This window comes from Chiloscyllium punctatum, chromosome 26, assembly GCF_047496795.1.
Source record: "Chiloscyllium punctatum isolate Juve2018m chromosome 26, sChiPun1.3, whole genome shotgun sequence".
Lineage (NCBI taxonomy): Eukaryota > Metazoa > Chordata > Chondrichthyes > Orectolobiformes > Hemiscylliidae > Chiloscyllium > Chiloscyllium punctatum.
This window is the reverse complement of record NC_092764.1, coordinates 68,527,896-68,549,192: the sequence shown is the minus strand read 5'-3', so window position 1 is coordinate 68,549,192 and position 21,297 is coordinate 68,527,896. Positions and strand designations below refer to the sequence as shown.

Here is a 21,297-nt window from a genome sequence, read left to right as displayed (position 1 = left end):
TGAGCATGAGTGCTGGAAGGAGTGAACGTTTGTGGATCTGGTTCTAGTCAAGCGGGCTACTTTGTGCTAGATGGTACCAAGTTTTTATCAGTGTTATTACAGCTGCACTCATCCAGGCAAATGGGAAGTATTCACTCACACTCCTGACTTGTGCCTTGCAGATGATGGACAGGCTTTTGGAAGTCAGGAGGTGAGTTACTCATTGCAAGAATTCAATCCTGTGATTTGCTTTTGTAGCCACTGCATTTAGATGACTAGTCCAGTTCAATTTCTGGTCAATGGTAACTCCAGCAAGGGGAAGGAATCGATATAGGTAATGTCATTGAATTTCAAGGGACAATAGTTAGATTCTCTCTCCTATTGGAGCTGGCCATTGCCTGACCTTTTGTGCATCATGAATGTCACTTGGCACTTTTCAGGCCAAGCCTGTACTCTGCACTTCTGGCTGAAGATTTCTGCAAAGGCTTTTGCACTGATGTGGAGTACTATGTACAGTTTTGGTTCCCTTACCCCAGAAATAACATAATAACACTCTTAAACATCTGCTATAGTTTCTTGTCGTTGCTGCTAAACTCCTTTTTCAGTCCACAACAACCAGTTCTACCTTCATTTATAGAATCGCGGTGGCTCAGTGATTAGCACTGCTGCCTCACAGAGACAGGGACTTGGGTTCAATTCCAGCTTCGGGTGACTGTCTGTGTGGAATTTGCACGTTCTCCCCGTGTCTGCGTGGGTTTCCTCCGGGTGCTCCAGTTTCCTCCCACAGTCCAAAGATGTGCAGATTAGGTGAATTGACCAAGCTAAACTGCCCATAATCTTCAGGGATGTGTAGGTAGATGCATAGGTCAGGGGAAATGTTGAGTAATTGGGTAGGGGAATAGGTCTGTGTGGGTTACTCTTTGGAGGGTTGGTGTGGACTTGTTAGGCTGAAGGGCCTGTTTCCGTACTGTTGGGATTCTATGATGAACATTCAAAGCAGTTCACAGAAGGTTCGGTTGACTAGTTCCTGGGAGTTTATCTCATGAGGAATTATTGGGCTTGTATCCGTTGGAGCTTAGAGGAGTGAGAGGTAATCTCATTGACAAGGTGGATTCTGAGAGAATATTTCCCTTTGTAGGAGAGACTTGAACTTGGAGGCAACAGTTAAAACTAATGAGCTTCCCATTTAAGATAGAGGTGAGAAATGTTTTCTCTCTGAGAGTTGTTTGTCTGTAGAATTTGCACCCGGAGGTAACCCACTCAGAACGTGCAAGCTCCACACGGAGGGTCTAATCGAACCCAAGTCTCTGGTGATGTAAGGCAGCAGTGCTAACCACTGAGCCACCATGCCACCCCATCAGAGAGCTGACTCCGAAAGTACAACACTTCCTTATTCCTGTGTGTGAGTGCCTACTCAGTCATGTCTCAAATCTCTGGTGGGATGCCATGACCTTTTCAAGTCACCAACCGTGTGGAGACCGAGAGTCAGTTGATTAAAGAATAAGAGCTCATGGAGTTACATCCCAGGCCACTGGTTCAGTCAAGGCTTTGAGCTGCTGTGGCAGGAAGCAGTCTGTTGGTTTTCGGTCACTTCAGTCCTGCATGAGGATGTGCCCTCCCAGAACACAGGGCTCACTGCAGCCAGTCTGTGTCAGTTACACAACACAGGGAGTGCCATGGATACAGGGACATCTGCTTCATGCCTTAGGAAACAGGGAACATCTGATGCCTTGCAGGAATCCGTCTGTTTCCCACAGGGAAAAAAGAACCACAGTACCATCTGTCAGCACAGAGAGAGAGAGAGAGAGAGATTTGGACAGCAATTGTGTACTGTTGAGCTTGTGCAAAACCTTGGTTAGACCACACAGGGATTACTGTGAATACTCTAGTCTGCATATAGGTATTGGAAAAGTTTGCAAAAAAATTTGATTCATAGAAACAGCGTCAGAAGAGTTAGGTTAGAACTAGCAGGAAGGTTTGAAAAAGCTGAAGCTCTTTTTCCCAAAGACAGACCTTTCAGATTGGGAAGGTTTTGCTGCAGCAGACATAGAGAAAGACATAGGTCAGGGCTCTGGCTCAAAATAAAAAATGGTAAAAAATTCCTGCTTGGAATTTTGAAAACCCAGCGAGTGGTAAGAGGGTGGAGTCCCTACCCATGCATAGATTCACTTAATGGAAAGATAGATAAGCCCATGGGCGATAAAGGGACACAGGTTGATTCGGAAAGGATTGAATGAAGAGGATCATCAAACAATGAAATTAGCCCCATCCATGTGTCCTACAAGTTGCAGGAGTTTAAGACAAAATCATAATTTGCTGAAAAAACTCAACATTATCTGTAGAGAGAAAGCACAGTTAACATTTCGGGCCCAGTGACCCTTCTTCAGAATTGATACTGAACCCCATTAGTAGTTATTCATTATCCCAGGCTGACCTTTACACATTCCTTTATCTAGCCAACTATTTTCGTCTCTCTCTGGGCTCCATCTTCACCTATCGTATACTCCTTCCCCCTCCCCCACCCCTTCTCTACCATATGCACCAACCTTTTCCTAGTTACTATCAGTTTTGAAGAAGGGTCACTTGATCCGAAATGTTAACTCTGCCTTTTCTCCCATAGACGGTGCTCGACCTGCTGAGCTTTTCCAGCCATTTGTGATTTTGTTTCTGATTTCCAGCAGCTGCAGTTCTTTTGTTTTTTTTTGCAGGATTTTAAAATCCAGATCCAGCATCCTTCTGTAACAAGTGTCCACTGTCGACTTAGAGTCATAGAGTCATAGAGATGTACAGCCATGGAAACAGCCCTTCGGTCCAACTTGTCCATGCCGACCAGATATCCCAACCCAATCTAGTCCCACCTGCCAGCACCCAGCCCATATCTTTCCAACCCTAACCATTAAGTGTATAAGTCCTGCTAAGATTTGCTTTCCCAAAATGCAACACCTCGCATTTATCTAAATTAAACTCCATCTGCCGCATTTCAGCCCATTGGCCCATCTGATCAAGATCTTGTTGTAATCTGTGGTAACCTTGTTTGCTGTTCACTACACCTCCAATTTTGGAGTCATCTACAAACTTACTAACTGTACCTCTTATGCTCACATCCAAATCATTTATGTAAATGACAAAAAGTAGAGGACCCAGCATCATTCCTTGTGGCACTCCACTGGTCACAGGCCTCCAGTCTGAAAAACAATTCTCCACCACTACTCTCTGTCTTCTACCTTTGAGCCAATTCTGTATCCAAATGGCTAGTTCTCCCTGTATTCCATGAGATCTAACCTTACTAATCAGTCTCCCATGGGGAACCTTGTCGAATGCCTTACTGAAGTCTGTATAGATCATGCCTGCCATTCTGCCCTCATCAATCCTTTTTGTTACTTCTTCAAAAAACTCAATCAAGTTTGTGAGACATAATTTCCCACGCACAAAGCCATGTTGACTATCCAAAATTAGTCCTTGCCTTTCCAAATAAATGTACATCCTGTACCTCAGAATTTCCTCCAAGATGACTAGAGCTCTTGACTCTGTGACACTAAGTCACAGAGTCGTGCCCTGACTGAGAGAGCCATGAGCAGAGCCTTGCTGTGCAGTATTGGAACCATGATGTGAACATGTCAGTGTTGGACAAAGTTAAAAATCACACAACTTCAGGTCCAACAGTTTTGATGAAGGAGCGGCGCTCTGAAAGCTTGTACTTCCAATTAAACCTGTTGGACTATAACCTGATTTTTAACTCAGTACTGGGAGAGCAGTGCATTATCAAAAGACCAGTGTGTCGAATGAGATATTAAATCAAGATCCTTCTATGACATAGACTTAATTGACTCAACTATTTCTAACTATTTATGAAGTAATACAGCATGAAAACAGACCCTTTGGAGCAACTCATCCAAGCCTAGCAAGTTTCCCAAAGCTAAACTAGTCCCATTTGCCTGCATTTGGCCCATATCTCTCTGAACCTTTTCTATCCATGTACCTGTCCCACTGTCTTTGAAATGTTGTAACTATACCTTCATCTACCAGCTCCTCTGACAGTTGATTCCACTTATGAACCATCCTCTGTGTGAAAAAGTTTCTCCTCAGGTCTCTTTTAAATCTTCCTCCTCTCACCTTAAAAATATATCTCCTAGTTTGCTATTCACCTTATCTATGTCCCTCATGATTTTATAAACCTCGATAGGGTCACCCCTCAACCTCCAATGCTCCAGTAAAAAAATTCCCTGTTTCTGTTCCATAAACTCAGGGGTCTGAATTTCACAGATTTCATATTTATAACAATTTCTAAAAAAGTGTAAAGCCTTATTAATTAATTCAACTGATACATCAATGGATCAGAGCAGAAGGCAAAGTTGTGTCAATTGTAGTTTACTGGGTTAGTGAGAAACTTGCCTGTGCATAGGGCCATTTAATCCAGAGAGGAATTAGCAAAGGGGCTCCACTGACAACCAATCCCTCAACAAAAACACAGGTGAAAGCCATTGCTTGGTTTCCATGGTCACTAGTGTAAAATGATCACGTCATCTCATTATTTTAGAATCAGAAAAACTGATATCCCACGTTTTAATTTGATGACTAATTTTCGTGCATTTTATTAGATTTTTTAGATTCCCTACAGTGTGGAAACAGGCCCTTCGGCCCAACAAGTCCACACCATACCTCCAGCGAGCAACCCACCCAGACCCATTCCCCTACATTTACCACTGACTAATGCACCTAACACTATGGGCAATTTTAGCATGGCCAATTCACCTGACCTGATAAAGAGCTGAGTGTCATCAGATTATGAACTTGACAAGGCTGGGGATGCCAGAGGTTATGTGCAATGAATATTTAGCATAAAGACTCCTTAGACATTAAGAGATGTCAATTTGCACGGAGCAATTTTTAATTGTTTCTGAAGAATCGTAGAATCCCTACCGTGTGGAAGCAGGCCATTCGGCCCAGTGAGTCCACACTAACTCTTGGAAAAGCTTCCCACCTCCCCTTATGGCCCTGCATTTCCCATGGCTAAGCCACCTAGACATCACATCCCTGGACACTATAGCATGATCAGTCCATCTAACCTGCATATCTTTGGATTGTGGGAGGAAACCAGAGAACCTGGAGGAAACCCACGTAGACATGGGGAGAATGTGCAAACTCCACACAGACAGTTGCCCGAGGTTGGAATCGAACTTGTGTCCCTGGAGCTGTGAGGCAGCAATGTGAATCACTGAGCCACCCCGAAGGGTCACTGGACCTGAAATGTTAACTCTAATTTTCCTCCACAGATGCTGCCAGACCTGCTGAAATTTTCCAGCAATTTCTGTTTTCAGTCCTGATTTCTAGAATCCACAGTTCTTTCGGTTTTTCATTTTTTTGTTGATGTTTAGTGTAAGTTGTCAGCTTATGCTGTGAACGCTCAGTGGTTAGCACTGCTGCCTCACAGTGGCAGGGACCCGGGTTCAGTTCCCACCTCGGGCAACTGTCTGTGTGGAGTTTGCACATTCTTCCCTGTGTCTGCATGAGTTTCCTCCGGGTGCTCTGGTCTCCTCCCACAGTCCAAAGATATGCAGGTTAGATGGACTGATCATGCTATAGTGTCCAGGGATGTGATGTCTAGGTGGCTTAGCCATGGGAAATGCAGGGCTATCAGGGGAGGTGGGAAGCTTTTCCAAGAGTCAGTGTGGACTCACTGGGCCGAATGGCCTGCTTCCACACGGTAGCGGTTCTACGATTCTTCAGAAACAATTTAAAAATGTTTCTGTGTAAATCGACAACTCTTAATGTCTAAGGAGTCTTCATGCTAAATATTCATTGCACATAACCTCTGGCATCTCCAGCCTTGTCAAGTTCATAATCTGACAACACTCAGCACTTCATCATTTTAAATTCACTAATGTTTGCTACCTCACTCCTCGACCACTAACCCAGTTAAGGCTTTTCAAGATCCTGCGTTTTTTTTCATCGCAGAGATGTTCATGCTGCTGGCTCAGAGTAAGTCTGTGCATCAGGTTTTGAATTTCTTTGTGTCTGACAGATTGCTGGTGTTTGGTTGATCTAATTAGCAGGTAGTGAGTGGAGACCTGTGTAATTTACCATGAACTGATGCACTGTCAGTGTTCTGACTCCTACATTCACTGAGCTCTGTATTTAACAGGGTTTTCCTCACTGTTAAACCCTGTCAGGTTTAGTTCCGTACCTACCAGGATGGGGAGTTGTCTTGGAGTAACACTTCTGCGCACCACACCTTTCACATACCTTCACGATCATATCGAAATGCTGCTTTTCACAAGACAAGGCTGCAATTTCCTTCAGTATTTTCTCCCCCCTCCTTTGTTTGATTTTTCTCTCATGTGCTGCCTACATCCTATTGTTTCTTGTGCTGTTGTCTCAGTCTCTGCCTGTCTTCTGTTTACTTGTAAAAACATGGAAAGGGCCAGAGTAGGGCCCTTCATACACAGCACTAGGAATAATCCTGAGATTACTACCTGTAAGATCCTGCTTTAGAATTATTCCCTAGCTCCCTTTAGTTTCCTTACTAGACCTCTTCCCCATTTCTTTTAACCTCCATTCAAACACATAGAAATTCATCTGTGGAGAGAGAAACAGAGTTAATGTTTCAAGTCTGGTATGACTCTTCTTCAGAACTTTTTACCTTTATCATTGGTACTCCCCACTTCAGAGTATCCTGCAGCCATTCAATGACCCTCGCACCAGGGAGACAATGTGCCACCCTGGAATCATGTCTGTGGCAACAGAAATTTCTATCTGTTCCCTTTATCACAGTTGCTCTCCCCCTATAGGAGAAAGTGAGGACTGCAGATCAGACCTGCTGTACTGGGCCTCCTCCATCACCCAACCCTTGGGGTGGTTGGGGCAGCACGGTGGTTCAATGGTTAGCACTGCTGCCTCACAGCACCTGGGACCTGGGTTCGATTCCCGCCTCAGGTGACTGTCTGTGTGGAGTTTGCACATTCTCCTCGTGTCTGCGTGGGCACCCTCTGGGTGTTCCGGTTTCCTCTCAGAATCCAAAAATGTGCAGGTCAGGTGAATTGGCCAAGCTAAATTGCCCATAGTGATAGGTGCATTAGTCAGGGGTAAATACAGGTTAGGGGAATGGGTCTGGGTGGGTTACTCTTCAGTGGGTTGGTGTGGATTTGTTGAGCTAGAGGGCCTGCTTCCACACTGTAGGGAATCCCATCTAACTGCCCGATGCCAGGACGAAGAACATCTCATTCTTCCGTCTTGATACCCTGCAACCACGTGGGATTAATGTGGATTTCACCAGTTTCCTAATTTCCCCTTACCCCAGTCCTAAGGCTCCAACTTGGCACCACCCTCTTGACCTGTCCATCGTCTTTCCCATTTATCCGCTCCACTCACTTCTTCGACCTATCACCTTTCCCCTCCCAACTTCATCTACCTATCACATTCCCCCCTCCCATTTATCTCTCAGCCCCCGGCCCACAAGCCTCATTCCTGATGAAGGGCTTATGCCCGAAACGTCGATTCTCCTGCTTCTCGGATGCTGCCTGACCTGCTGTACTTTTCCAGCACCACCCTCTCTTCTCTGCTCTCCCCCTCTGTAGAGCAGAGCCACTCCTCCATGATCTTTGTCTTTTACTGTCTGTCTCCCATTCTCCATCTCGTGCTCTTTCTCTCATGTTCCCTTTCTCCCTTTGTCACTCAGTCTCCCTCTCTTTGTGTCTCTCACCCTTTTATCCTGACTGCTCTCTCGTTATGTCTTCCTTGGTTATGTACCACTCTCTGCTCGGTGAAATAATTCTTCTTCCTGCCCCATGACCACCTCAAACGACTTCCACTTGCTGTGTGAATGAGAAGGAGACAAGAGGGTGTTGAGAGGAAGGGGACCAGGGAGGGAAACCGGAAGTTTACCAAGATGGTGGCACTAGTCTTGAAGGAGCAGGAGGTGGGAACTATGGATAAAGTGAACTCCAAGGACATGAGGATAGGTCGGAGAGAAACACATCCTCAAGTACAATATGATTTCAGGTCATGTGGGTCAGCAATCAAGGGAAAGGGAGACAATTAAGAGGGATAGTGGACTAATGTTATTGGTCTTAGTGACAAAGAGCACTATGGGCTGCATGGCATGCTGCAAGGATTTGTTTTCTATTGTAGTTTGTATTTTAGTCATTAAATAGAGGAAACATTGCATTGCTGGCAATGGCTCAAACAAGAATCATTGCAAGTAGAAATGTGCTCTATGAGGTGACCGCAAAAGAACCATTGAGCACCAATTAAAGGAAGCACTGAGGACAGCAAGGCCACACTGTACTCTGGGTGGGGTCACCAAAGCCTTTCACTAACAGTGGCTTGGCAGCAACACCACTGATCGGGTCTCAAAGGATGTAGCTGCTAGACTGGGTCTGCAGGTAGGTGGTGAGGGAACCAACAAGAGGGAAAAATATCACCAATCTGTCTAATCTCACCAAATGTACAAGGCATGATTAGTAAGTTTTCAGATGATACAAAATTAGGAGGTATCATTGATAGGAGGAAGGTTATTAAACATTACAGAGGGATCTTGATCAGATGGAGAAGTGGGCTAAAGATTGGCAAGACAAGAGTGAGGTGTTGCACTTTGGAAAATCAAACCAAAATAGGACTTATACTATCAATAGTAAGGTCCTGAGGAGTGTTGTGGAACAGAGGGACCTAGGTGCGCAAGTACATAGTTCTTTGAAAGTGGCATCACAGGAGACATCAGAAGAGGACATTTAGCATGCTGGTTCAGGCATTGAGTATAGGAGTTGGAACATTAATGTTACAGCTGTATAAGTCATTGGTGAGGCTGCATTTAGTGTATTGTGTACAGTTTTGTTCTTACTGTTATGGGAAAAACATAGTTAAACTGGAAAGAGTGCAAAGAAGATTTACGAGGGTATTACCAGGGCGAGTCAGCCTGTGTTATAGAGAGAGGCTGGCCAGGGTAGGACTTTATTTCTATCCTAGGCATGACCTGATTAAGATGTATAAACTCATGAGGGACATAGATAGGATGAATGCATATAGTCTTTTTCCCAGGGATGGGGAATTGAAAACTAGAGGATATAGGTTTAAGGTGAGAGGGGAAAGATTTAAGAAGGATCTGAGGGGTGACTTCTTAAGCAGAGAGTGGTATGTATATGAAATGGGCTGCCAGAGACAGTGGTACAACAGCAACATTTGAAAAAACATTTGGATAGGTACATGGATGGGACAAGCTTTCCATGCTGTATTATTCTATGACTCTATCACAGAGACCAGTCTTCAGCCAATTTGATTCACCCTGTGTAATAGCAAGAAATTCCTGATGAAAGAGCTTTTGCCCGAAACATAATTTTTCCTGCTCCTCAGATGCTGCCTGACCTGCTGTGCTTTTCCAGTGCCACTCTAATCTACACTCTGTTAGCAAGAAATGGTTGAAAACACTGGACACTGCAAAGGCTATGGGCCCTGACAACATTCCACCAATAGTACTGAAGACTTGTGCTCCAGCACTTGCCACTCCCCGAGCCAAGCTCTTCCCGTACAGTTATAAGACTGGTGTCTAGCTGACAATATGGAAAATTCCCCAAACATGACCTGGACACAAAAAGCAGGACAAATCCAACCTGGCCAATTACCAGCCCAACAGTCTACTCTCATCAGTAAAGTGATGGAAGCTGTCATGACCAATGCTGTCAAGCAGCACCTGCACAGCAATAACCTGCTCAGTGTTGCCCAGCTTGGGTTCCACCAGAGCCATTTAACCCCTGACCTCATGACAGCCTTGGTTCAAACATGGACAGAAAAGCTGAATTCCAGAGGTGAAGTGAGAGTGACAGTCCTTGACATCAAGGTCTCATTTGACTAAGTATGGCACCAAGGAGGCCTAGCAAAATTGGATTCATTGGGAATCGGGGAGGGGAGTGCAAATTCACTACTGGGTGAAATCATGCCTGGCACATAAGAAGATAGTTGTGGTTGTTGGAGGTCAGTCATCTCAGCTCCAGGACATAGCTACAGAAGTTCCTCAGGGTAGTGTCCTAGGCCCAACCATCTTCAGCTGTTTCATCAGTGAACTTCCCTAAGGTCAGAAGTGAAGATGATTGCCCAATGTTCAGCACCTTTCATGACTCCTCAGATAGACATGTCCGTGCCCAAATGCCGCAAGATCTGGACAATATCCCAGGTTTGTTTTGAAAGTTACAAGTAACATTTGTGCTTGCAATTAGTGCCATGCCACCTCCAATGAAAGAGAATCTAATCATTGGTCTTTGACATTCAGTGGTGTTACTAGCATTCAATCCCCCACTGTTAACATCTTGGGATTACCATTAACCAGAAACACATCTGAACTAGCCATAAAAACACAGTGGCTACAAGATCAGATCAGAGGTTCAGAATCCTCTGTGGAAGTGGCTCACCTCCTGACTCCCCAGAGCATGTCCATCATATACAAGGCATAGGCCAGGAGTGGGATGGAATACTCCCCACTTACCTGGATGGATGCAGCTCCAACAACACTTAAGAAGCTTGACACCATTCAGGGCTAAGAAACCCATTTAATTTATACTTCATCCACCATCTTTGACACTCTCTCCCTTCACATTCAGGAGCAGCAGTGAGTACTATCTACAAGAGACACTTTAACACCTCACTGAGGTTTATTAGACAGCACCTCCCAAACTCATAACTACTCATGGGTTCCCTTCCACTCACTATCCTGACTTGGAAATGTGTCGCTTCTCCTTCACTGTAGCTGGGTCAAAATCCTAATATTCCCCCCCACCAGGATACTGTAGGTGACTTTATACCAAACGGCCTGCACCTTTTCACGGACATTAAGGCAATGAATAGTGGCCCATATCCTGAGATTTAATAAATGATAAAAAAACAAAGTCAAAGAAGATATTCCTGTGGAAGAAACAAAACAGCTATGCTGTTGAGAAGGATCTGGGACTGCCTTTGTGTTAACAACAGAACAGAATGTGTGTGAGAGTTTGTTTGCTGTTGGAAAGGCAGGGATAAAACAGACGGGGTATTTGGAGATTTAGGGAGCGAGGAATCCCTGAGATGAGCCTTGCTAGTGGAAGTCAGGACTGAGTGGATGGACTATTAAAGGACATTGGAAGTTTCAACCTGGTGTGGCAATGATCCCCATAGAGAGCTGGCAATCATGGATGGACATTTCTATAATGCAGTTTATCTATCAGACGTGCAGGGCACGGTGTCGGGGACAGGTTCATGACTTGGAATCAGACTCACAATTTCTAGTCCCAATGGCACAATATTCATCCCCACTCACCGGTGTAATTGTAGACGGTGAGTGGTACGGGATCTGTGAATTGAATTTTATAGGCTGTTCCCATCTGCAAACCCATTGACTGTACAGTTCTGTCCATGCAAAGGAAATAGCCAGTTTAATGAAAAAAGTAAGTTCTTCACTCAGCTGATGAAAATTACTATAAATACAATGCACTATATCCAGCATTGGAAAACATGTCTAGAAACACTGTACAGTAAAGTACAGGACTACTGGGGACCTTGAGGGTAGCCTGGGACAGAAGCCTGATCGCAAAATTATTTGAACCATAAGGAATTCATGACCAAAACAGTGTCAATGAACTGGTAAGATTTGTTTTTTTGCCTTGATATATTGTCGGAATTGCAGGGGATTGTCAAAGGAGTTAAGAAGAGATTGCAGATTTGGGCAGTGAAATGGCAGATGGAGTTTAATCCAGTCACATGTGAGGTAATGCATTTTGTAAAATCAAATTCACTTGCAAGTCATACAACAAATGGCAGAACTCTTCGGAGCATTGACATTCAGAGGGATCTGGGCATACAGGTCCACAGATCCCAGAAAGTGGGTAAGGTGATCAAGAAGGCATACAGCACATTGGCCAGGGCATTGAATATAAAAGTTAGCTAGTTATGTTACAGCTGGACAAAACCTCAGTTAGACCACATTTGGAATATTGCGGCAATTCTGGTCGCCACACTACCAGAAGGTTTACAAGGACGACGCCAGTTTTGGAGGGTTTTAGTTTTGTGGAGAGGTTGGATAAGCTCGAATTGTTTTCACTGGAAAGATGAAGGCTGAGGAGCGACCTGACAGAGGCCTACAAAATCATGGGGGGCATAAATATGGTGGATAGTCAGAGGTTTTTTGTTTCTCCTCAGGTTGGAAAGGTCAACTACAAGGCAGCACAGGTTCAAAGTGAGAGGGAGAAAGTTGAGGGGAGAGGCGCAGGGAAAATCTTTCACCCAGAGGGTGGTGGGCGCCTGGAACACACTGTCAGTGGAGGTGGTTGAAACAGACACATTAACAACGTTTACAGTGTATCTTAATAGACACACGGACAGGAGACAAAGCAGAGAGATAGAAACCACGCATGGGCATAAGTAGCAAGTCTAGATAAGGATGAGAAATCGGTACAGGCTTGGTGGGTTAAAGAGCCAGTTCATGTGAGGTGTTGAATTGAATTGTGCATAATGATTAAAGACAGCCTGACCACCCTCTGCCTCAGAGACAAGTTATAAGGTAACACATCCATCAAAAACACACACACATTCAGATAACAGGAATGTCAGGACGGGAGAAAGGGTTGAGTTCTAATAAATCATCCCTAATGGTTCAGAAAAGACAAGCTAAAGAAATTACACTAACATTTGAGTCTCTTTAAATCTATATGATTGAATATCCTATTTTTTAAAGTTGTCTGTGAGCAGTTTGTATAAGTTTAAAGTATGCAGGCATGTAATAATTATCTTTACTATTCTATGATACAGTAATTATGATTATAATGTAATTTAAAATGGATTCTTACATTGGATATTCATAGCCCAGTCTAAACGGTTTCATAATTGAATTCTCATGAGTTCCCATCTGGATAACAATATCCTAGAATTTTGAAGTTAGGATTCTAAGTGCTGACATTGATAGTCTTTATAAATGAGTTATTTCTGCTGCAAAATACCTATCAATATATTTTGTCCTGAGGTAATTTTGCTGGTATGAAAGACCCAGGGGGCAAGAGACATTCCATTACCAGATCCAGTCTATAGCTGGGGAAACTACGTTTCTGTAACGATTTGAAATTTCTCTTAGTTGAATGTTTAATCTGACAATAAGCTGGACTGAATAGGTTTGCCTTGCCAGAAGTTTAAAGATACTAGAACCATTAACACCCATATTATGAAAAATGAGAGCGAGAATCGATGATAGAATTAACATTCTAGTCTGAAAAAATTCCTGGAGGAAAAGGAAATCCCTGAGATTAAATAAACGTAATTCATCAACTGATTATTCACTAAAATAGAATGTACAGAGAAATTGTTTGGTGTGCGAGAGAGTGAGTATCTCACAATAAAACATTTTAATTTTGTGTAATTATGTGTGTCTTATGGGCAATAATCAACAATTCATGTGACCAATAAGTAGAGAAAGATTGAAAGAGTGGTGTTTCAGATTAGGAGGCACATGCTTGTAATGTACAGCTCTGTCAACAGATACGAAAATGGGCAAAGATTGGCTTCAGTTCTACCTTCACTAGCTGGCTTTCTGTGTTAGAATGCTCTTGGCACATCATTTGATTAATTACTTGGCTCATTATCAATCCCTTTGGTCTTGCAACATCTACTCTTTTGTCATTTACCCACTCCTGGTCTTCGACCCAAAGACATATATTCTATTTTGTTGTTTTTCTGAACCTTTTTCCTTTCAAATGCTGAAAACCTGTCGCATTTTGTAGTTGCTGCCAGTTCTGACAGGTCAGTGACTCGAAATGTAAATTCTCTCTCTCGACAGATGCTGCCTGACCCATTTTAAGCAGTTTTTGCTTCTGTTTGAGATTTCCAGGATCTGCTTTTGTGTGAGCATAAAACTGCTCTGTGCACAATCCTTCAAATGTTGAAACAAGTAGGTGGGAGGAATGGGTGGTATTGGGCAGCAAAGACTTGGAAGTTAATGAAAAGCAGGCACATGTGATTGATTGTGGTACGTCTTTGGATACTGAGTCCAAATCTCCATACGATGGACAACTGACCAGCAACTGGGGAGAAAATTTCTTTGTGTAATGAAGACTTAATAAAGTGTTTGTGAAATCTTTCTCTCCTCCCATCTGCTCCTGTAACGTCCCTGCCATACCCAGTCTCCCTCTCTCTCTGTCTCTCATCCCGATACTAAAACTGAACTAACCTTTATTCAATGTTACTGCTTTCTGTCCCTCTCCAGCATCTTTTCCTTGTCCGTCAACACATGAGTGTTGGACAGAAGCAGCTGGGAGAGTTTGGCTGTTCACTGAAGCAATACCTGAAGGACGTGTCGGGACAACGAGACTGCTTCCAGTGAGTATAATCGTTCAGGGAGTAACCCCCAGTTGAAGTGGTTTATCTTCCCCACAAAGCAAGAGCCAATTGGAAAGGACCTTCAGACTCTGCTGAACAGTTTGATCTCATGTGAGAGAGCCAACAGTTCAATTGAGGTGGTACAGTTGTTCACAAGGGCATATTGGTTACAAGAAGAGTCCTTCACCCAACGCCATCCCTGTTGGGGGCAGGGTGCACGCTACCTGCCTTCCAACACCTTTCACTAGCTCCTGCCAGGCTGTACTACCTTTCAACAATCGTCGATCTCCCAGTGGGCCCAGCAAGTCTAAACATTGCATGTGATAGCCGAGTGAAACTGCACTAAGACACAGGGAGCAGGGGATGAACCAGCCTTTGGACCAAATGATACAACAGGCATCTCAGAGGCTCAATGTGGAGCAGGAGGCTCACACTTTCAGTCAAAAGACCTAGTCGCCATTCCCTGTACAGACCATTCCCTGCACTGACCATTCCCTGCACTGACCATTCCCTGTACAGACCATTCCCTGCACTGACCATTCCCTGCACTGACCATTCCTTGTACTGACCATTCCCTGCACTGACCATTCCCTGCACTGACCATTCCTTGTACTGACCATTCCCTGTACAGACCATTCCCTGCACTGACCATTCCCTGCACTGACCATTCCCTGCACTGACCATTCCCTGTACAGACCATTCCCTGTACAGACCATTCCCTGCACTGACCATTCCCTGCACTGACCATTCCCTGCTCTGACCATTCCTTGTACTGACCATTCCCTGTACAGACCATTCCCTGCACTGACCATTCCCTGCACTGACCATTCCCTGTACAGACCATTCCCTGTACTGTCCGTTCCCTGTACAGACCATTCCCTGTACAGACCATTCCCTGCACTGACCATTCCCTGCACTGACCATTCCCTGCACTGACCATTCCCTGTACAGACCATTCCCTGTACTGACCATTCCCTGCTCTGACCATTACCTGCACTGACCATTCCCAGTACTGACCATTCCCTGTACTGACCATTCCCTGTACTGTCCATTCCCTGCTCTGACCATTACCTGCACTGACCATTCCCAGTACTGACCATTTCCTACACTGACCATTCCCTGCACTGACCATTCCTTGTACTGACCATTCCCTGTACAGACCATTCCCTGCACTGACCATTCCCTGTACTGACCATTCCCTACACTGACCATTCCCAGTACTGACCATTCCCTACACTGACCATTCCCTGTACTGACCATTACCTGTACTGACCGTTCACTGCACTAATCATTACCGGCACTGACCTTTCCCTGCAGTGACCGTTCCCTGCACTGACCTTTCCCTGCACTGACCATTCCCAGTACTGACCATTCCCTACACTGACCATTCCCTGTAATGACCATTCCCTGTACTGTCCATTCCCTGTAATGACCATTCCCTGCACTGACCGTTCCCTGCACTGACCATTCCCTGCACTGACCATTCCCTGTACTGTCCATTCCCTGTACTGTCCGTTCCCTGCACTGACCATTCCCTGCACTGACCATTCCCTGCACTGACCATTCCCTGCACTGACCATTCCTTGTACTGACCATTCCCTGCACTGACCATTCCCTGCACTGACCATTCCTTGTACTGACCATTCCCTGCACTGACCATTCCCTGCACTGACCATTCCTTGTACTGACCATTCCCTGTACTGACCATTCCCTGCACTGACCGTTCCCTGCACTGACCATTCCTTGTACTGACCATTCCCTGCACTGACCATTCCCTGCACTGACCATTCCCTGCACTGACCATTCCCTGTACTGTCCGTTCCCTGCACTGACCATTCCCTGCACTGACCATTCCCTGCACTGACCATTCCCTGTAATGACCACACCTTGCACTGACCATTCCCTGCACTGACCATTCCTTGTACTGACCATTCCCTGCACTGACCATTCCCTGCACTGACCATTCCTTGTACTGACCATTCCCTGCACTGACCATTCCCTGCACTGACCATTCCCTGCACTGACCATTCCCTGCACTGTCCGTTCCCTGCACTGACCATTCCCTGTACTGACCATTCCCTGTTCTGACCATTCCCTGTACTGTCCGTTCCCTGCACTGACCAGTCCTTGCACTGACCATTCCCTGTACTGTCCGTTCCCTGCACTGACCATTCCCTGCACTGACCGTTCCCTGCACTGACCAGTCCTTGCACTGACCATTCCCTGTACTGTCCGTTCCCTGCACTGACCATTCCCTGCACTGACCGTTCCCTGCACTGACCAGTCCTTGCAGTGACGATTCCCTGCACTGATTGTTCTCTGTATTTACTAATCTGTGTGCTGACCATTCCTTTTTCTGACGATGCTTTTTACTGACCATCAGCTGATGGACCATTCCATGTTCTGAGCAATCCCTGCACTGACCATTCCTTGTGCTGACCACTCAATGTACTGACTACTCCCAACATGTACTGACCATTCGCTGTACCAACTCTTCCTTGTGTTGAGCATTCCCTGTACTGACCATTCCCTTTACTGATTAGTCTCTGTACTGACCATTCCCAGCACTGATTATTCCTAGCAATGACCATTCCTAGTTCTGACTGTTCCCTGTACAGATCATTCCCTGTGCTGGCCATTCCATGTGCTGACCATTCCCTGTATTGACCATTCCCACTACTGACTGTTCCCTGCACTGACCTATCCCAGTACTGACTGTTCCCCATGCTGACCAATCCCAGTTTGGTGGAGGGTGTAGGTCGGTTTTATGCGAATGTGTGTAGGATCTTCTCTAACCTGTCCCCTCCTCTTCAGTGTTACAGCCGTGAGGTTACCCGATGGATTGACCTTTGTGGTCTATGAGTTTTGGGAGAGCGAGGAGCAGTGGAAGAAGTAAGTGACTTGTGAGTAGCATTCCAGGGAATGCCGTTGCCTGTTCTGTGAATTCCTGGTGCATTTAAGGCATCCTAATTGCTGTTTTATGTTGATTGAAAGCGGAGGTCCTTTTTGATCTGGTGCCACAGCACACAGACCACTCAGTGATTCGTCCCTGCTTCTGAGAGAGCTGCTACTGTAAATAGACTCACAGTTATGGACATTGGTGTGATTGTTCCACATCATAGTGCCTTTGAGTCTGAGCTGTGTGTTCAAGTCACTAAGACTGAGCAGAAAATGTATCCATCACAACACTCTTAAATGTTATGGCAGCAGTACCAGCATCATATGTTCCCTGTGCTGACTATTCCCAGGAAGGACAGGTCCCTGTGTTAACCAGAACTGCAGCACAACACAGTGGTTCAGTGGTTAGCACTGCTGCCTCACCGTGCCAGGGACTTGGGTTTGATTCCCACCTCAGGCAACTGTCTGTGTGGAGTTTGCACATTCTCCCCAGTGTCTGCATGGGTTTCCTCCGGGTGCTCTAGTTTCCTCTCACAGTCCAAAGATGTGCAGGTCAGGTGAACTGGCCATGCTACATTGCCCATAGTGTTAGGTGCATTAGTCAGAGAGAAATGGGTCTGGGTGGGTTACTCTTCGAAGGGTTGGTGTGGACTTGTTGGGCCAAATGGCCTGTTTCCACACTGTAGGGAATCTAGTCTAAGACAAATCATTTCCAATAGTGATCATTCCTGTAGCAATCAGTCTCCATGCTTCCAGCGTTGACAATTCCGAGTGTAGACCATATCCGGAGTGGCCCCATCCCAGTGCTGACTATTTGCAGTGTGGTGCATTTCCATGACTGGCAGATTCTAGTGTGGATAATTCCCAGAGCTGACCATTCCTAATGGATCAGTCCCAGTGTGGAACATCCTCAGTTTGCACCTTTCCTAATGGGGACCAATCCCAATGTGGAATATTCTCAATGGGGTCCAATCTCAATTGGACCATTCCTGATGGAAACCAATCCCAGTCCAACATCTTCCCAATGGAGACCAATCGCAGCGTGGACTACTCTTGATTGGACCAATTCTGGTGTTAGTCATTCCCAATGGTGACCAATCCCTATGTGGACTACTTCTGATTGGGATTAGTGGTGCTGGAAGAGCACAGCAGTTCAAGCAGCATCCAACGAGCAGCGAAATCGACGTTTCGGGCAAAAGCCCTTCATCAGGAATGGGCTTCTGATTGGGACCAATCCGAGTGCAAGCGATTCCCAAGTGCTCTTGGGGACTGACTGTTTCAGTATCTGTGCTGTCTATTTGTTGGAATGATGTATTTCTTCAATCCATGAAGATTTTATTGACATGAGCTGATTCTATCATGTTGCTTGCCTATCTCATGTTCTGATCTCCATCGCTGTCCCACCAGCCATCTCCAAAGCGCAAGATCAAAAACTTTTCAACATGTTAAAGTGGACACATTGACTCAGCCTGAGACTGTCTCCACATTGTTTATACCAGGTAAAGACTGTCTTTATATCGGTAATGAACAGGAGTGTGGGATTAGACTGGGAGAGATTTTGATGATGAGAGTGGGATCGGACTGGGAGAGATTTTGATGATGAGAGTGGGATCGGACTGGGAGAGATGTTGATGAGAGTGGGATCGGACTGGGAGAGATTTTGATGAGAGTGGGATCGGACTGGGAGAGATGTTGATGATGAGAGTGGGATTGGACTGGGAGGGGTATTGTCGAATCTGCAGAGTGAACCATGGAGTTGGATCAGACTGGGTGGGATATTGAGGACTGGAGAATGTGAGGGACAGGGAGGTTAGGCCATGGGTTTAGATACACAGACACAGCTTGCTGAACATCTCACTATCTATGACGTCGGATGCGTAACCCTGACTGACCTTTTTCCTTTCTGAAGGTCAGGAGTGGTGAAGCTAACTCGGGCTCCTCCATTTCTGGCTAATTCCACACGGACTGGTGGGGGGGGTGGCGGGGTTCATCCCAGGAACTTTCCTGATTGGTTTAGCTGACGTCAACACTGTGCACTGAGATTTGCGAAGGAACCGCTTGCAGGAGATCACAGTTCCAGGAGATCTGTGCAGCCTGCGGTCTCATCCTGCCAATTCAACTCATGCTGTGTGATTCTCCTTCCTTTAGCCGCCTGGTGCACTCTGGATGGGAAATAGTTTCTGGCAGAACCTGCTGTAGGGAGCAGCACACGTTCAACCAGGCCAGCAGTGCGCCCTCCCTCTCAAGAAGCCCAGAGCCAACGAGTGGCGAACCTTTTGCGTATTTTGTAATCATTTACTTCCAAGAATATTTGTCGACAATTTTATGCACGTTAGTTCATTATTAAAGAGAACTTGATGTAGTAGAGCTGCAAGGATCTGACAAACATGAACCAAAGATTGAGGCTTGGTGGGGAGGGTTGGTAGGGAGTGGGAGTTGGCAGATAAATACCTCACGGATCATCGGTTGTCTCTTTTGTACTGTGGGTGTGGAGTACTCAGTGGAGGCTAGGCCAATACTGCTAGCTGCTTCTGCACAGGATCGGATCAAGGTTGATGAATTCTGGGAAACCTCCGTTGTGTCCCACTCCTGCTATTAGTTCATTTTCTTGACAAGGATGTTAAAGAAGATCCCCCCCCAACACTGATTGGATGGAGATTTAGAAATCTTGGGAAAAGATTGGTTGTTCAAAACCAGTCAGGCCTCTGTCCCCAGACTGAGAGTCTCAGATTCTTCTGTAAGTTGTGAACAAATGGAGAGAATTCAACGATGTTCCTTCATTCATGGGGAACTGCCTGTTTTTGGGCTTCCCTACTTGATCGCAACTTCTGATCTTCACTCCAGCATTTCTCACCTTGCCCCCTCCCCATTTATTTTTCCCACATTCATGACTTCCCCCGTTTCTCATTATTTCATATCGCTCCCTCATTTTCTTCTATCTGCCCCCCCCCCGCCGTTTCATCGCCCTATTTCACCCATTGAATCTCTCCCCACCCAGTATCACACCCCGACAATCTCTGCACCTGTATCTCTCCTGCCATGTTTATCCCCACTTGTACCATGCATATCCCCTCCACATCTCTCACTCTTATCTCCTCATATGTATCTCTCCCTCCTGTATCATTCCCACAATCATATCTCTCCCACCATAGCTCTCACCTATATCTCCCTTCTGGACCCCTGTATCTCTTCCCAATATCTTGCTCTCCCATCTGAGTCTTTTCCCACCATAACTCCACTTCTGTCTCTCCCTGTATCTCTCTGCCCCATATCTCTCCCTCACAGCCATACCCCATATTTCTCTCTCCCATGCCTGTCTCCTGTATTTCTCCCAATACCTCTCCACCGATATACCTCTCCACCATACCTCTGTGCTATCTCTCCCAAGTATCTCTCCCCTATATCTCTGCCCCTCATATCTCTCTATTCTTATCTCTCCTATCATTTCTCTACCTTAGTTTCTCCCTCTTCCTTTCCTTCCATATTTTTCCCTTTGTATCTCTCACCCATATCTCTCCCAATCCCCAACTAATATTCTGCCGGTGCCAAGAATGCCAATACCTGGCATCTCAAAGTGTTCTAGGTTCCTCCACCTTTCATCATTCTCAGACTGAGGAGGTGGGTGAGGGAGGGCTGTGGGGGAGGGTGGGTGAGGAGGTGTGTGAGGGAGGGCTGTGGGATAGGGTGTGTGAGGAGGAGTGTGAGAGAGAGCTGTGGGGGAGGGTGTGTGAGGAGGTGGGTGAGGGAGGGCTGTGGGGGAGGGTGTGTGAGGAGGTGTGTGAGGGAGGGCTGTGGGGGAGGGTGTGTGAGGGAGGGCTGTGGGGGAGGGTGTGTGAGGAGGTGTGTGAGGGAGGGCTGTGGGGGAGGGTGTGTGAGGAGGTGTGTGAGGGAGGGCTGTGGGATAGGGTGTGTGAGGAGGTGTGTGAGGGAGGGCTGTGGGGGAGGGTGTGTGAGGAGGTGTGTGAGGGAGGGCTGTGGGATAGGGTGTGTGAGGAGGAGTGTGAGAGAGAGCTGTGGGGGAGGGTGTGTGAGGGAGGGCTGTGGGGGAGGGTGTGTGAGGAGGTGTGTGAGGGAGGGCTGTGGGATAGGGTGTGTGAG

General features: G+C 45.9%; 1 protein-coding gene across 3 annotated transcripts in view; it reads left to right on the top strand.

Moving 5' to 3' along the window:
• Window positions 1-20,853, top strand: part of necab2 (N-terminal EF-hand calcium binding protein 2) — a 279,429-nt gene extending 258,576 nt beyond the window's left edge. For 2 of the 3 annotated variants that reach the window (XM_072547576.1, XM_072547575.1), the window contains 4 exons: window positions 14,189-14,301; window positions 17,116-17,193; window positions 18,607-18,698; window positions 19,348-20,853. In XM_072547576.1, coding sequence (XP_072403677.1) covers window positions 14,189-14,301; window positions 17,116-17,193; window positions 18,607-18,698; window positions 19,348-19,376 — 312 coding nt within the window. In that variant the 3' untranslated portion in view covers window positions 19,377-20,853. The remainder of the gene's footprint in view (window positions 1-14,188; window positions 14,302-17,115; window positions 17,194-18,606; window positions 18,699-19,347) is intronic. The other variant, XM_072547577.1, reaches the window with a different exon arrangement.
• The last annotated feature ends 444 nt before the right edge of the window (window positions 20,854-21,297 follow it).